The 18,028-nt window shown below is 42.5% G+C and overlaps 1 protein-coding gene across 1 annotated transcript in view; it reads right to left on the reverse strand.

Annotated features, from left to right (window-relative positions):
* Window positions 1-18,028, reverse strand: part of ARHGEF11 (Rho guanine nucleotide exchange factor 11) — a 497,471-nt gene that overhangs the window by 70,605 nt on the left and 408,838 nt on the right. The window contains exons 32-34 of the mRNA XM_053719923.1: window positions 5,363-5,470; window positions 4,235-4,317; window positions 3,393-3,620 (exon numbers count right to left, since the gene is read on the reverse strand). Coding sequence (XP_053575898.1) covers window positions 3,393-3,620; window positions 4,235-4,317; window positions 5,363-5,470 — 419 coding nt within the window. The remainder of the gene's footprint in view (window positions 1-3,392; window positions 3,621-4,234; window positions 4,318-5,362; window positions 5,471-18,028) is intronic.

Here is an 18,028-nt window from a genome sequence, read left to right on the forward strand (position 1 = left end):
GAACGATGGAACTCTTAGGAATTTGTTTAGGATCTTTAAATCCAATATTGGTCTGAAGGTTCCTTCTTTCTTGGGAACCACAAACAGATTTGAGTAAAACCCTTGTCCGTGTTCCGACCGCGGAACCGGATGGATCACTCCCATGAGTAAAAGATCTTGTACACAGCGTAGAAACGCCTCTTTCTTTATCTGGTTTGTTGACAACCTTGAAAGATGAAATCTCCCTTGTGGAGGAGAAGCTTTGAAGTCCAGAAGATATCCCAGAGATATGATCTCCAACGCCCAGGGATCCTGGACATCTCTTGCCCAAGCCTGGGCGAAGAGAGAGAGTCTGCCCCCCACTAGATCCGTTTCCGGATCGGGGGCCCTCACTTCATGCTGTCTTAGGGGCAGCAGCAGGCTTTCTGGCCTGCTTGCCCTTGTTCCAGGTCTGGTTAGGTTTCCAGCCTTGTCTGTAGCGAGCAACAGCTCCTTCCTGTTTTGGGACAGAGGAAGTTGATGCTGCTCCTGCCTTGAAATTACGAAAGGCACGAAAATTAGACTGTCTAGCCCTTGGTTTGGCTCTGTCTTGAGGCAGGGCATGGCCTTTACCTCCCGTAATATCAGCGATAATTTCTTTCAAATCGGGCCCGAATAATGTCTGCCCCTTGAAAGGTATGTTAAGCAATTTAGAAGTCACATCAGCTGACCAGGATTTTAGCCACAGCGCTCTGCGCGCCTGAATGGCGAATCCGGAATTCTTAGCCGTAAGTTTAGTTAAGTGTACTACGGCATCAGAAATAAATGAATTAGCTAGCTTAAGGGTTTTAAGCTTGTGTGTAATCTCATCTAATGGAGCTGTGTCAAGGGTCTCTTCCAGAGACTCAAACCAAAATGCCGCCGCAGCCGTGACAGGCGCAATGCATGCAAGGGGTTGCAATATAAAACCTTGTTGAACAAACATTTTCTTAAGGTAACCCTGTAACTTTTTATCCATTGGATCTGAAAAGGCACAGCTATCCTCCACCGGGATAGTGGTACGCTTAGCTAAAGTAGAAACTGCTCCCTCCACCTTAGGGACCGTTTTCCATAAGTCCCGTGTGGTGGCGTCTATTGGAAACATTTTTCTGAATATAGGAGGGGGTGAGAAAGGCACACCGGGTCTATCCCACTCCTTAGTAACAATTTCAGTAAGTCTCTTAGGTATAGGAAAAACGTCAGTACTCGTCGGTACCGCAAAATATTTATCCAACCTACACATTTTCTCTGGGACTGCAACTGTGTTACAATCATTCAGAGCCGCTAACACCTCCCCTAGTAATACACGGAGGTTTTCCAGCTTAAACTTAAAATTTGAAATGTCTGAATCCAGTTTATTTGGATCAGATCCGTCACCCACAGAATGAAGCTCTCCGTCTTCATGTTCTGCAAATTGTGACGCAGTATCAGACATGGCCCTAGCATTATCAGCGCACTCTGTTCTCACCCCAGAGTGGTCTCGTTTACCCCTAAGTTCTGGCAATTTAGACAAAACTTCAGTCATAACATTAGCCATGTCTTGTAAAGTGATTTGTAATGGCCGCCCTGATGTACTTGGCGTTACAATATCACGCACCTCCTGAGCGGGAGATGCAGGTACTGACACGTGAGGCAAGTTAGTCGGCATAACTTCCCCATCGTTGTCTGGTGAATGTTGCTTAACATGTACAGATTGGCTTTTATTTAAAGTAGCATCAATGCAATTAGTACATAAATTTCTATTGGGCTCCACCTTGGCCTTTGAACATATTGCACAAAGAGATTCCTCTGTGTCAGACATGTTTAAACAAACTAGCAATTAGACTAGCAAGCTTGGAAAATACTTTTCAACTGAATTTACAAGCAATATAAAAAACGTTACTGTGCCTTTAAGAAGCACACAAAAAAACTGTCACTTTGATATAACAATGAACCGGTTTAGTTATAGCAATCAATTTTTCATATGAAATGCATTAATTTAGCAAAGGATAGCACCCATCAGCAAATGGATTATTAACCCCTTAATACCAAAAAAACGATTGACAAATAAATACGTTTTTTTATCACAGTCAAAGCACAGTCTCACAGGTCTGCTTTGAGTGATTACCTCCCTCAAACTAGTTTTGGAGACCCCTGAGCTCTGTAGAGACGTCCTAGATCATGCAGGGAGAATAAGGAAGACTGTGACTGAATTTTTAATGCGTAGTAAAAGCGCCAAAAATAGGCCCCTCCCACTCTTAATACAGCAGTGGGGAAGCTCAGTAACTGATTTTATACAAAATAAACGACAGCCAAGTGGAAAATAATGCCCATAAATTTTCACCAAGTACCTCAGAGAAAAAAACGATTAACCTGTCAGTAAACGTTTTAAATATATGAATAGGAATAAAAGCCTGTTGCTAGTCGCTATCACTGCAGAGAGGCTAGAGTTATATGTATACAGTATTTTCTTAGTGAAGTGCCATTCCCCAGAAATACTTTGGTGCCAACATACATACATAACAGCCTGATACCAGTTACTACTACTGCATTTAAGGCTGTACTTACATTATATCGGTATTAGCAGTATTTTCTCAGTCAATTCCATTCCTTAGAAAATAATATACTGCAACATACCTCTTTGCAGGTGAACCCTGCCCGCTGTCCCCTGTTCTGAAGTTACCTCGCTCCTCAGAATGGCCGAGAACAGCAAATGGATCTTAGATACGCCCGCTAAGATCATACACAAACTCAGGTAGATTCTTCTTCTAATACTGCCTGAGAAGAAACAACACACTCCGGTGCTGTTTAAAACAACAAACTTTTGATTGAAGTAATAAAAAACTAAATTTAATAACCACACTCCTCTCACACATCCTATCTATTAGTTAGGTGCAAGAGAATGACTGGGTGTGACGTAGAGGGGAGGAGCTATATAGCAGCTCTGCTTGGGTGATCCTCTTGCACTTCCTGTTAGGGAGGAGTTAATATCCCATAAGTAATGGATGACCCGTGGACTGACTACACTTAACAGGAGAAAAGTATTTCATATCCTTTAAAACTTTGGCAATGCTTCTAACTTACTGAAGAAGACAGAAAAGCCATGGAGCACATTAAACTGATTCACCAATACTATGCAAAGGAAAAACATTATACCCCGTTAAATAGTTAACGATACTGGAGCTGACACAGTATCTAGATCCTTTTCTTCCAGTTCCAGAAGTGTGTAACATAACAAAATAATTTTCCAAGAAACAATTGATGACACTTTAAAAAGAGCAGTGTTCACATACATATACAGTATGTATTATACAATATTCTGTATAGTAATACCTAAAGCTTACATCCATCTATAAATATGCCTAGCTCTATATTGAATGTATCCATTAACAGATTTCATTTTAATGTTAACTCACCATCTTCCAGTGCAGACTCAGCCAGGCCCTCCGTAGCAGAAGGCCACTGCTGGCAGGGGTAATAAATAGAAGAGTCTGTTTCCTTAGACCCTCCTCCTGCATCTTCTACCTTGGAAGCTAGGAGCTGCTGAGTTGGAGTCTGAGCCTCATCCTCTTCACCTTCCACCTCTGGATGATCCAACACCTCAGGATTTGAGTTGCTTATCAAGTCGCCATGGTTCTCGTCTCCTGAAATATAGTTATGGATGTTTACTACATTTGTGGAAACCACTACATAAAGATTGTTGAGCAATAGTGTTATTGTAATGGCTGGTGTCCTGTATATGAGTATAAACAGGCTTAAAGGGACATTATACACTAGGTTTTTCTTTGCATAAATGTGTTGTAGATTATCCATTTATATAGCCCATACAGGTTTGTTTGTTTTTAAATGTATAGTTTTGCTTATTTTTAAATTTTCAGACTCCTAACCAAGCCCCACAGTTTTAGAAGAATACCAATGTATACTTACTCCAGCTTTCCTCTGTTTGTGTAAAGGGTCTTTTCATATGCAGAGGAAGGGGGGGTCTGCTTTTTTTGCTATAGAACCACTTGCAGTGGGAGTTCCAGCTACCTTTTTAACAGAACTAAACTGGGAGCTTCTAAGTAAATTTTTAAACCGGTTTTTATACTGGATTTTTAAATCAGTATCTGTGCATATTATTCTTTATAGTAGTGTCTATTACATGCAGTTATATGAAAATTGGTGTATATTGTCCCTTTAAATACAGAAATTATATAAAACGGAAATCATTTTTGGGTTATATAGTATATGGGCATCACACAAAGGACACAATGCTCACCAGACTGAAGATCATCACTGTTCGTTCGTAGCCCCCCTTCTGTGGGCAATAAGGGAGGGATGCCAGCACTTTGCAATACCGCACTAAGGAAAAAAACAAGAAAAAAAAAACAAGCATGAGGCCCCAAGCTTATTTATTTGTAGCTCTGTTATAAGGTGTTGCAAAACACTGCTGTCATAGAGTATACTAAAGACATATGCAAACTCATGCGCTCTTATGAACCCATCTAATTTTACTATTCAAAAAAAGATACCAAGAGAAAGAAGCAAATTTGATAACAGAAGTAAATTGGAAAGTTGATTAAAATTGCATGCTCTATCCGAACAATGGAAGTTTAATTTTGCCTTTACTGTCCCTTTAATTACAACTGATGAATTAAACTATCTAAAATATCACTAACATTCCAGATCGGAATTTAAAAAGGGGAGTTTTTACCATCACTTTAACCAAGACTTGTGCAATCATAACCATGTTGTAAATACTCTGAAGTGAAATGAAACAATTTGACAACCAAACTGACATCATCAATCTCAGTTGCTCTGACTAGCAATCAGATCTAATCACAAGCATGTGTAATGGTCTAGCACCCTACGACTACTTCCAAAATGCTTCCCGCAGATCATCAAGTTACTTCCTTGTTCCACTTAAAGGGCCACTAAACCCAAAATCTTTCTTTCATGATTCAGATAGAGAATAGAAATGTAAACAACATTACAATTTACTTCCATTATTTATTTTGCTTCATTTTTTAGATATCCTTAGTTGAAGAAAAAGCAATGCACATGGTGAGCCAATCACACGAGGCTTCTGTGTGCAGCAACCAATCAGCAGCTACTGAGCATATCTAGATATGCTTTTCAGCAAAGAATATCAAGAGAATAAAACAAATTAGATAATATAAGTAAATTAGAAAGATGTTTAAAATTGCATTCTCTTTCTAAATCATAAAAGAAAAAATGTGGGTGTCATGTCCCTATAACGCTGTATTTGACAATCAAGAAATACATGTGGACTACCTCTTTAAGGTACAACAACTCACATGTAAACGTTTCCTATTTTTGTTGTACCTGTAGAAAGGAAATGTAAAATCCTGCATTCACCCACTTATTTATGCGTTTGCGCTCTCACCTGGCAGAGGGTGACCTTGTTTTGGCTTGTTCCTGAGCGTTGCGTTTTATAGAACTGGATGGCTTTCTCATCGCACTTTTAGCCGCTTCCTCTATTAGTTCCTTCCACCTTTATTTAAGAGAAAGTAAAGTTGTGTTAGACAGTAATAATAAAGACATATTAATACTCAAAGCACATTTAAAATCAACCAAAAAAACTAAACAAAACAAAAAACACAACCTGCTTAGGATATATGTCAATATGAACAAATTACAGATTCATAAAACTGCATTCAGACATAAGGCAGTCATTCTAAAATATTGAGTTTTCTTCCATTAAAGGGACAGTGTTTTCCCTATATACGTTTCCAATGACTTGTTAAACAAGCTGCAGAGTATCAAATGTATGGCATATTGTTTTGGGTTTATTTTTGTATATGAAATAGCTGGTTTTGTACTTTGAAACAAAAACCCATTAAAATGGGTTGAGCTTGCAGCAAAATAAAATCTCATTATTGTATCACATTCTGTACAAACACATATACTTCTTTATATTATCTGTGTCTGTATACCAAAGCCCAATACTTAGAGAGAACAATTTAAACTAACATTTTATTGCTCATCTCTTCTACCTCCTACTGGGAGTGTAATTTCTTCTGCTGGCTATATTTACACAGTTTTTCTATTGCCTATAGAAATCTTCAGTATAGTTAGGGATACCATGGGCAAAAACAGAATTTATGTTTACCTGATAAATTACTTTCTCCAACGGTGTGTCCGGTCCACGGCGTCATCCTTACTTGTGGGATATTCTCCTCCCCAACAGGAAATGGCAAAGAGCCCAGCAAAGCTGGTCACATGATCCCTCCTAGGCTCCGCCTTCCCCAGTCATTCGACCGACGTAAAGGAGGAATATTTGCATAGGAGAAACCATATGATACCGTGGTGACTGTAGTTAAAGAAAATAAATTATCAGACCTGATTAAAAAACCAGGGCGGGACGTGGACCGGACACACCGTTGGAGAAAGTAATTTATCAGGTAAACATAAATTCTGTTTTCTCCAACATAGGTGTGTCCGGTCCACGGCGTCATCCTTACTTGTGGGAACCAATACCAAAGCTTTAGGACACGGATGAAGGGAGGGAGCAAATCAGGTCACCTAGATGAAAGGCACCACGGCTTGCAAAACCTTTCTCCCAAAAATAGCCTCAGAAGAAGCAAAAGTATCAAACTTGTAAAATTTAGTAAAAGTGTGCAGTGAAGACCAAGTCGCTGCCTTACATAACTGATCAACAGAAGCCTCGTTCTTGAAGGCCCATGTGGAAGCCACAGCCCTAGTGGAATGAGCTGTGATTCTTTCAGGAGGCTGCCGTCCGGCAGTCTCGTAAGCCAATCTGATGATGCTTTTAATCCAAAAAGAGAGAGAGGTAGAAGTTGCTTTTTGACCTCTCCTTTTACCAGAATAAACAACAAACAAGGAAGATGTTTGTCTAAAATCCTTTGTAGCATCTAAATAGAATTTTAGAGCACGAACAACATCCAAATTGTGCAACAAACGTTCCTTCTTTGAAACTGGATTCGGACACAAAGAAGGCACGACTATCTCCTGGTTAATGTTTTTGTTAGAAACAACTTTCGGAAGAAAACCAGGTTTAGTACGTAAAACCACCTTATCTGCATGGAACACCAGATAAGGAGGAGAACACTGCAGAGCAGATAACTCTGAAACTCTTCTAGCAGAAGAAATTGCAACCAAAAACAAAACTTTCCAAGATAATAACTTAATATCAACGGAATGTAAGGGTTCAAACGGAACCCCCTGAAGAACTGAAAGAACTAAATTGAGACTCCAAGGAGGAGTCAAAGGTTTGTAAACAGGCTTGATTCTAACCAGAGCCTGAAAAAAGGCTTGAACATCTGGCACAGCTGCCAGTTTTTTGTGAAGTAACACAGACAAGGCAGAAATCTGTCCTTTCAAGGAACTAGCAGATAATCCTTTCTCCAAACCTTCTTGAAGGAAGGATAGAATCTTAGGAATTTTTACCTTGTCCCAAGGGAATCCTTTAGATTCACACCAACAGATATATTTTTTCCATATTTTGTGGTAAATTTTTCTAGTTACAGGCTTTCTGGCCTGAACAAGAGTATCAATGACAGAATCTGAGAACCCTCGCTTTGATAAGATCAAGCGTTCAATCTCCAAGCAGTCAGTTGGAGTGAGACCAGATTCGGATGTTCGAACGGACCTTGAACAAGAAGGTCTCGTCTCAAAGGTAGCTTCCATGGTGGAGCCGATGACATATTCACCAGGTCTGCATACCAAGTCCTGCGTGGCCACGCAGGAGCTATCAAGATCACCGATGCTCTCTCCTGATTGATCCTGGCTACCAGCCTGGGGATGAGAGGAAACGGCGGGAATACATAAGCTAGTTTGAAGGTCCAAGGTGCTACTAGTGCATCTACTAGAGTCGCCTTGGGATCCCTGGATCTGGACCCGTAGCAAGGAACCTTGAAGTTCTGACGAGAGGCCATCGGATCCATGTATGGAATGCCCCACAATTGAGTGATTTGGGCAAAGATTTCCGGATGGAGTTCCCACTCCCCCGGATGAAATGTCTGACGACTCAGAAAATCCGCTTCCCAATTTTCCACTCCTGGGATGTGGATTGCAGACAAGTGGCAGGAGTGAGTCTCCGCCCATTGAATGATTTTGGTCACTTCTTCCATCGCCAGGGAACTCCTTGTTCCCCCCTGATGGTTGATGTACGCAACAGTCGTCATGTTGTCTGATTGAAACCGTATGAACTTGGCCTTTGCTAGCTGAGGCCAAGCCTTGAGAGCATTGAGTATCGCTCTCAGTTCCAGAATATTTATCGGGAGAAGAGATTCTTCCCGAGACCAAAGACCCTGAGCTTTCAGGGGTCCCCAGACCGCGCCCCAGCCCACCAGACTGGCGTCGGTCGTGACAATGACCCACTCTGGTCTGCGGAAGCTCATCCCCTGTGACAGGTTGTCCAGGGACAGCCACCAACGGAGTGAATCTCTGGTCCTCTGATTTACTTGTATCGTCGGAGACAAGTCTGTATAGTCCCCATTCCACTGACTGAGCATGCACAGTTGTAATGGTCTTAGATGAATGCGCGCAAAAGGAACTATGTCCATTGCCGCTACCATCAAACCTATTACTTCCATGCACTGCGCTATGGAAGGAAGAGGAACAGAATGAAGTATTTGACAAGAGTTCAGAAGTTTTGATTTTCTGGCCTCTGTCAGAAAAATCCTCATTTCTAAGGAGTCTATTATTGTTCCCAAGAAGGGAACCCTTGTTGACGGAGACAGAGAACTTTTTTCTACGTTCACTTTCCACCCGTGAGATCTGAGAAAGGCCAGGACAATGTCCGTGTGAGCCTTTGCTTGAGGAAGGGACGACGCTTGAATCAGAATGTCGTCCAAGTAAGGTACTACTGCAATGCCCCTTGGTCTTAGCACCGCTAGAAGGGACCCTAGTACCTTTGTGAAAATCCTTGGAGCAGTGGCTAATCCGAACGGAAGTGCCACAAACTGGTAATGCTTGTCCAGGAATGCGAACCTTAGGAACCGATGATGTTCCTTGTGGATAGGAATATGTAGATACGCATCCTTTAAATCCACCGTGGTCATGAATTGACCTTCCTGGATGGAAGGAAGAATAGTTCGAATGGTTTCCATTTTGAACGATGGAACCTTGAGAAACTTGTTTAGGATCTTGAGATCTAAGATTGGTCTGAATGTTCCCTCTTTTTTGGGAACTACTAACAGATTGGAGTAGAACCCCATCCCTTGTTCTCCTAATGGAACAGGATGAATCACTCCCATTTTTAACAGGTCTTCTACACAATGTAAGAATGCCTGTTTTTTTATGTGGTCTGAAGACAATTGAGACCTGTGGAACCTCCCCCTTGGGGGAAGCCCCTTGAATTCCAGAAGATAACCTTGGGAGACTATTTCTAGCGCCCAAGGATCCAGAACATCTCTTGCCCAAGCCTGAGCGAAGAGAGAGAGTCTGCCCCCCACCAGATCCGGTCCCGGATCGGGGGCCAACATCTCATGCTGTCTTGGTAGCAGTGGCAGGTTTCTTGGCCTGCTTTCCTTTGTTCCAGCCTTGCATTGGTCTCCAGGCTGGCTTGGCTTGAGAAGTATTACCCTCTTGCTTAGAGGACGTAGCACTTGGGGCTGGTCCGTTTCTGCGAAAGGGACGAAAATTAGGTTTATTTTTGGCCTTGAAAGACCTATCCTGAGGAAGGGCGTGGCCCTTGCCCCCAGTGATATCAGAGATAATCTCTTTCAAGTCAGGGCCAAACAGCGTTTTCCCCTTGAAAGGAATGTTAAGCAATTTGTTCTTGGAAGACGCATCCGCTGACCAAGATTTTAACCAAAGCGCTCTGCGCGCCACAATAGCAAAACCAGAATTTTTCGCCGCTAACCTAGCCAATTGTAAAGTGGCGTCTAGGGTGAAAGAATTAGCCAATTTGAGAGCACGAATTCTGTCCATAATCTCCTCATAAGAAGAAGAATTATTATTGATCGCCTTTTCTAGCTCATCGAACCAGAAACACGCGGCTGTAGTGACAGGAACAATGCATGAAATTGGTTGTAGAAGGTAACCTTGCTGAACAAACATCTTTTTAAGCAAACCTTCTAATTTTTTATCCATAGGATCTTTGAAAGCACAACTATCTTCTATGGGTATAGTGGTGCGTTTGTTTAGAGTAGAAACCGCCCCCTCGACCTTGGGGACTGTCTGCCATAAGTCCTTTCTGGGGTCGACCATAGGAAACAATTTTTTAAATATGGGGGGAGGGACGAAAGGTATACCGGGCCTTTCCCATTCTTTATTTACAATGTCCGCCAACCGCTTGGGTATAGGAAAAGCTTCGGGGGGCCCCGGGACCTCTAGGAACTTGTCCATTTTACATAGTTTCTCTGGAATGACCAAATTCTCACAATCATCCAGAGTGGATAACACCTCCTTAAGCAGAGCGCGGAGATGTTCCAATTTAAATTTAAATGTAATCACATCAGGTTCAGCTTGTTGAGAAATTTTCCCTGAATCTGAAATTTCTCCCTCAGACAAAACCTCCCTGGCCCCCTCAGACTGGTGTAGGGGCCCTTCAGAACCAATATCATCAGCGTCCTCATGCTCTTCAGTATTTTCTAAAACAGAGCAGTCGCGCTTTCGCTGATAAGTGGGCATTTTGGCTAAAATGTTTTTGATAGAATTATCCATTACAGCCGTTAATTGTTGCATAGTAAGGAGTATTGGCGCGCTAGATGTACTAGGGGCCTCCTGTGTGGGCAAGACTGGTGTAGACGAAGGAGGGGATGATGCAGTACCATGCTTACTCCCCTCACTTGAGGAATCATCTTGGGCATCATTTTCTCTAAATTTTGTGTCACATAAATCACATCTATTTAAATGAGAAGGAACCTTGGCTTCCCCACATTCAGAACACAGTCTATCTGGTAGTTCAGACATGTTAAACAGGCAAAAACTTGATAACAAAGTACAAAAAACGTTTTAAAATAAACCGTTACTGTCACTTTAAATTTTAAACTGAACACACTTTATTACTGCAATTGCGAAAAAGTATGAAGGAATTGTTCAAAATTCACCAAAATTTCACCACAGTGTCTTAAAGCCTTAAAAGTATTGCACACCAAATTTGGAAGCTTTAACCCTTAAAATAACGGAACCGGAGCCGTTTTTATATTTAACCCCTTTACAGTCCCTGGTATCTGCTTTGCTGAGACCCAACCAAGCCCAAAGGGGAATACGATACCAAATGACGCCTTCAGAAAGTCTTTTCTATGTATCAGAGCTCCTCACACATGCATCTGCATGTCATGCTTCTCAAAAACAAGTGCGCAATACAGGCGCGAAAATGAGACTCTGCCTATGATTAGGGAAAGCCCCTAGAGAATAAGGTGTCCAATACAGTGCCTGCCGGTTATTTTACATAATTCCCAAGATTAAAATAATTCCTCAAGGCTATGGAGTATAAAATATAAATCGATTTAGCCCAGAAAATGTCTACAGTCTTAGAAAGCCCTTGTGAAGCCCTTTTTTTCTTTCTGTAATAAAAATGGCTTACCGGATCCCATAGGGAAAATGACAGCTTCCAGCATTACATCGTCTTGTTAGAATGTGTCATACCTCAAGCAGCAAAAGTCTGCTCACTGTTCCCCCAACTGAAGTTAATTCCTCTCAACAGTCCTGTGTGGAACAGCCATCGATTTTAGTAACGGTTGCTAAAATCATTTTCCTCTTACAAACAGAAATCTTCATCTCTTTTCTGTTTCAGAGTAAATAGTACATACCAGCACTATTTTAAAATAACAAACTCTTGATTGAATAATAAAAACTACAGTTAAACACTAAAAAACTCTAAGCCATCTCCGTGGAGATGTTGCCTGTACAACGGCAAAGAGAATGACTGGGGAAGGCGGAGCCTAGGAGGGATCATGTGACCAGCTTTGCTGGGCTCTTTGCCATTTCCTGTTGGGGAGGAGAATATCCCACAAGTAAGGATGACGCCGTGGACCGGACACACCTATGTTGGAGAAATTAGCTATTTTAAATGCCAATATAAATGCAAAGGAGCTATTTGCAAACAAAGTAATACACTCCAGCAGGTAAACTGGATCATTGGAAACAAATTAAAGAGGAGACGTTTAGGGTAAACTGTCCCTTTAAGGTTTAATATATATATATATATATATAACAGAATTTATGTTTACCTGATAAATTTCTTTCTCCAACGGTGTGTCCGGTCCACGGCGTCATCCTTACTTGTGGGATATTCTCTTCCCCAACAGGAAATGGCAAAGAGCCCAGCAAAGCTGGTCACATGATCCCTCCTAGGCTCCGCCTACCCCAGTCATTCGACCGACGTTAAGGAGGAATATTTGCATAGGAGAAACCATATGGTACCGTGGTGACTGTAGTTAAAGAAAATAAAATATCAGACCTGATTAAAAAAACCAGGGCGGGCCGTGGACCGGACACACCGTTGGAGAAAGAAATTTATCAGGTAAACATAAATTCTGTTTTCTCCAACATAGGTGTGTCCGGTCCACGGCGTCATCCTTACTTGTGGGAACCAATACCAAAGCTTTAGGACACGGATGAAGGGAGGGAGCAAATCAGGTCACCTAAATGGAAGGCACCACGGCTTGCAAAACCTTTCTCCCAAAAATAGCCTCAGAAGAAGCAAAAGTATCAAACTTGTAAAATTTGGTAAAAGTGTGCAGTGAAGACCAAGTCGCTGCCCTACATATCTGATCAACAGAAGCCTCGTTCTTGAAGGCCCATGTGGAAGCCACAGCCCTAGTGGAATGAGCTGTGATTCTTTCGGGAGGCTGCCGTCCGGCAGTCTCGTAAGCCAATCTGATGATGCTTTTAATCCAAAAAGAGAGAGAGGTAGAAGTTGCTTTTTGACCTCTCCTTTTACCTGAATAAACAACAAACAAGGAAGATGTTTGTCTAAAATCCTTTGTAGCATCTAAATAGAATTTTAGAGCGCGAACAACATCCAAATTGTGCAACAAACGTTCCTTCTTTGAAACTGGTTTTGGACACAGAGAAGGTACGATAATCTCCTGGTTAATGTTTTTGTTAGAAACAACTTTTGGAAGAAAACCAGGTTTAGTACGTAAAACCACCTTATCTGCATGGAACACCAGATAAGGAGGAGAACACTGCAGAGCAGATAATTCTGAGACTCTTCTAGCAGAAGAAATCGCAACTAAAAACAAAACTTTCCAAGATAATAACTTAATATCAACGGAATGTAAGGGTTCAAACGGAACCCCCTGAAGAACTGAAAGAACTAAATTGAGACTCCAAGGAGGAGTCAAAGGTTTGTAAACAGGCTTGATTCTAACCAGAGCCTGAACAAAGGCTTGAACATCTGGCACAGCTGCCAGCTTTTTGTGAAGTAATACCGACAAGGCAGAAATCTGTCCCTTCAGGGAACTTGCAGATAATCCTTTCTCCAATCCTTCTTGAAGGAAGGATAGAATCCTAGGAATCTTAACCTTGTCCCAAGGGAATCCTTTAGATTCACACCAACAGATATATTTTTTCCAAATTTTGTGGTAAATCTTTCTAGTCACAGGCTTTCTGGCCTGAACAAGAGTATCGATCACAGAATCTGAGAATCCTCGCTTCGATAAAATCAAGCGTTCAATCTCCAAGCAGTCAGCTGGAGTGAAACCAGATTCGGATGTTCGAACGGACCCTGAACAAGAAGGTCTCGTCTCAAAGGTAGCTTCCAAGGTGGAGCCGATGACATATTCACCAGATCTGCATACCAAGTCCTGCGTGGCCACGCAGGAGCTATCAAGATCACCGACGCCCTCTCCTGCTGATCCTGGCTATCAGCCTGGGGATGAGAGGAAATGGCGGGAACACATAAGCTAGTTTGAAGGTCCAAGGTGCTACTAGTGCATCCACTAGAGCCGCCTTGGGATCCCTGGATCTGGCCCCGTAGCAAGGAACTTTGAAGTTCTGACGAGAGGCCATCAGATCCATGTCTGGAATGCCCCACAGGTGAGTGACTCGGGCAAAGATTTCCGGATGGAGTTCCCACTCCCCCGGATGCAATGTCTGACGACTCAGAAAATCCGCTTCCCAATTTTCCACTCCTGGGATGTGGATAGCAGACAGGTGGCAGGAGTGAGACTCCGCCCAAAGAATAATTTTGGTTACTTCTTCCATCGCTAGGGAACTCCTTGTTCCCCCCTGATGGTTGATGTACGCCACAGTCGTCATGTTGTCTGATTGAAACCGTATGAACCTGGTCCTCGCAAGCTGGGGCCAGGCCTGGAGCGCATTGAATATCGCTCTCAGTTCCAGAATATTTATCGGTAGAAGAGATTCTTCCCGAGACCAAAGACCCTGAGCTTTCAGGGATCCCCAGACCGCGCCCCAGCCTATCAGACTGGCGTCGGTCGTGACAATGACCCACTCTGGTCTGTGGAACATCATCCCTTGAGACAGATTGTCCAGGGACAGCCACCAACGGAGTGAGTCTCTGGTCCTCTGATTTACTTGTATCTTCGGAGACAAGTCTGTATAGTCCCCATTCCACTGACTGAGCATGCACAGTTGTAATGGTCTTAGATGAATGCGCGCAAAAGGAACTATGTCCATCGCCGCCACCATCAACCCGATCACTTCCATGCACTGAGCTATGGAAGGAAGAGGAACGGAATGAAGTATCCGACAAGAGTCCAGAAGCTTTGTTTTTCTGGCCTCTGTTAGAAAGATCCTCATTTCTAAGGAGTCTATAATTGTTCCCAAGAAGGGAACCCTTGTTGACGGGGATAGAGAACTCTTTTCCACGTTCACTTTCCAGCCGTGAGATCTGAGAAAGGCCAGGACAATGTTCGTGTGAGCCTTTGCTTGAGGAAGGGACGACGCTTGAATCAGAATGTCGTCCAGGTAAGGTACTACTGCAATGCCCCTTGGTCTTAGCACCGCTAGAAGGGACCCTAGTACCTTTGTGAAAATCCTTGGAGCAGTGGCTAATCCGAAAGGAAGCGCCACGAACTGGTAATGTTTGTCCAGGAATGCAAACCTTAGGAACCGATGATGTTCCTTGTGGATAGGAATATGTAGATACGCATCCTTTAAATCCACCGTGGTCATAAATTGACCTTCCTGGATGGAAGGAAGGATAGTTCGAATGGTTTCCATCTTGAACGATGGGACCTTTAGAAATTTGTTTAAGATCTTGAGATCTAGGATTGGTCTGAACGTTCCCTCTTTTTTGGGAACTATGAACAGATTGGAGTAGAACCCCATCCCTTGTTCTCTTAATGGAACAGGATGAATCACTCCCATTTTTAACAGGTCTTCTACACAATGTAAGAACGCCTGTCTTTTTATGTGGTCTGAAGACAACTGCGACTTGTGGAACCTCCCCCTTGGGGGAAGTCCCTTGAATTCCAGAAGATAACCCTGGGAGACTATTTCTAGCGCCCAAGGATCCAGAACATCTCTTGCCCAAGCCTGAGCGAAGAGAGAGAGTCTGCCCCCCACCAGATCCGGTCCCGGATCGGGGGCCAATATTTCATGCTGTCTTGGTAGCAGTGGCAGGTTTCTTGGCCTGCTTTCCCTTGTTCCAGCCTTGCATTGGTCTCCAAGCTGGCTTGGCCTGAGAAGTATTACCCTCTTGCTTAGAGGACGTAGCACCTTGGGCTGGTCCGTTTTTACGAAAGGGACGAAAATTAGGTCTATTTTTTGCCTTGAAGGGCCGATCCTGAGGAAGGGCGTGGCCCTTACCCCCAGTGATATCAGATATAATCTCTTTCAAGTCAGGACCAAACAGCGTTTTCCCCTTGAAAGGAATGTTTAGTAGCTTGTTCTTGGAAGACGCATCAGCCGACCAAGATTTCAACCAAAGCGCTCTGCGCGCCACAATAGCAAACCCAGAGTTCTTAGCCGCTAACTTAGCCAATTGCAAAGAGGCGTCTAGAGTGAAAGAATTAGCCAATTTGAGAGCATTGATTCTGTCCATAATCTCCTCATAAGGAGGAGAGTCACTATCGAGCACCTTAAGCAGTTCATCAAACCAGAAATATGCGGCTGTAGTGACAGGGACAATGCATGAAATGGGTTGTAGAAGGTAACCCTGCTGAACAAACATCTTTTTAAGCAAACCTTCTAATTTTTTATCCATAGGATCTTTGAAAGCACAACTATCCTCTATGGGAATAGTGGTGCGTTTGTTTAAAGTAGAAACCGCTCCCTCGACCTTGGGGACTGACTGCCATAAGTCCTTTCTGGGGTCGACCATAGGAAACAATTTTTTAAATATGGGGGGAGGGACGAAAGGAATACCGGGCCTTTCCCATTCTTTATTAACAATGTCCGCCACCCGCTTGGGTATAGGAAAAGCTTCTGGGAGCCCCGGCACCTCTAGGAACTTGTCCATTTTACATAGTTTCTCTGGGATGACTAAATTTTCACAATCATCCAGAGTGGATAATACCTCCTTAAGCAAAATGCGGAGATGTTCCAATTTAAATTTAAATGTAATCACATCAGATTCAGCCTGCTGAGAAATGTTCCCTAAATCAGTAATTTCTCCCTCAGACAAAACCTCCCTGGCCCCCTCAAATTGGGTTAGGGGCCCTTCAGAGATATTAATATCAGCGTCGTCATGCTCTTCAGTAACTAAAACAGAGCATCCACGCTTACGCTGACAAGGGTTCATTTTGGCTAAAATGTTTTTGACAGAATTATCCATTACAGCCGTTAATTGTTGCATAGTAAGGAGTATTGGCGCGCTAGATGTACTAGGGGCCTCCTGAGTGGGCAAGACTCGTGTAGACGAAGGAGGGAATGATGCAGTACCATGCTTACTCCCCTCACTTGAGGAATCATCTTGGGCATCATTGTCATTATCACATAAATCACATTTATTTAAATGAATAGGAATTCTGGCTTCCCCACATTCAGAACACAGTCTATCTGGTAGTTCAGACATGTTAAACAGGCATAAACTTGATCAGAAAGTACAAAAAACGTTTTAAAATAAAACCGTTACTGTCACTTTAAATTTTAAACTGAACACACTTTATTACTGCAATTGCGAAAAAACATGAAGGAATTGTTCAAAATTCACCAAATTTTCACCACAGCGTCTTAAAGCCTTGAAAATATTGCACACCAATTTTGGAAGCTTTAACCCTTAAAATAACGGAACCGGAGCCGTTTTAAGCTTTAAACCCCTTTACAGTCCCAGGTATCTGCTTTGCTGAGACCCAACCAAACCCAAAGGGGAATACGATACCAAATGACGCCTTCAGAAGTCTTTTATGAGTATCAGAGCTCCTCTCACATGCGACTGCATGCCATGCCTCTCAAAAACAAGTGCGCAACACCGGCGCGAAAATGAGACTCTGCCTATGCTTTGGGAAAGCCCCTAAAGAATAAGGTGTCTAAAACAGTGCCTGCCGATATTATTAAATCAAAATACCCAGAATAAATGATTCCTCAAGGCTAAATAAGTGTTAATATCAATCGATTTAGCCCAAAAAAAGTCTACAGTTTAAATAAGCCCTTGTGAAGCCCTTATTTACAATCGTAATAAACATGGCTTACCGGATCCCATAGGGAAAATGACAGCTTCCAGCATTACATCGTCTTGTTAGAATGTGTCATACCTCAAGCAGCAAGAGACTGCAAACTGTTCCCCCAACTGAAGTTAATTGCTCTCAACAGTCCTGTGTGGAACAGCCATGGATTTTAGTTACGGTTGCTAAAATCATTTTCCTCATACAAACAGAATTCTTCATCTCTTTTCTGTTTCTGAGTAAATAGTACGTACCAGCACTATTTGAAAATAACAAACTCTTGATTGAATAATGAAAAACTACAGTTAAACACTAAAAAACTCTAAGCCATCTCCGTGGAGATGTTGCCTGTACAACGGCAAAGAGAATGACTGGGGTAGGCGGAGCCTAGGAGGGATCATGTGACCAGCTTTGCTGGGCTCTTTGCCATTTCCTGTTGGGGAAGAGAATATCCCACAAGTAAGGATGACGCCGTGGACCGGACACACCTATGTTGGAGAAATATATATATATATATATATATATATAAACCTGTTTATTATAGTTTTTCCACTTGTTTTTGT

This window comes from Bombina bombina, chromosome 1, assembly GCF_027579735.1.
Source record: "Bombina bombina isolate aBomBom1 chromosome 1, aBomBom1.pri, whole genome shotgun sequence".
NCBI lineage: Eukaryota > Metazoa > Chordata > Amphibia > Anura > Bombinatoridae > Bombina > Bombina bombina.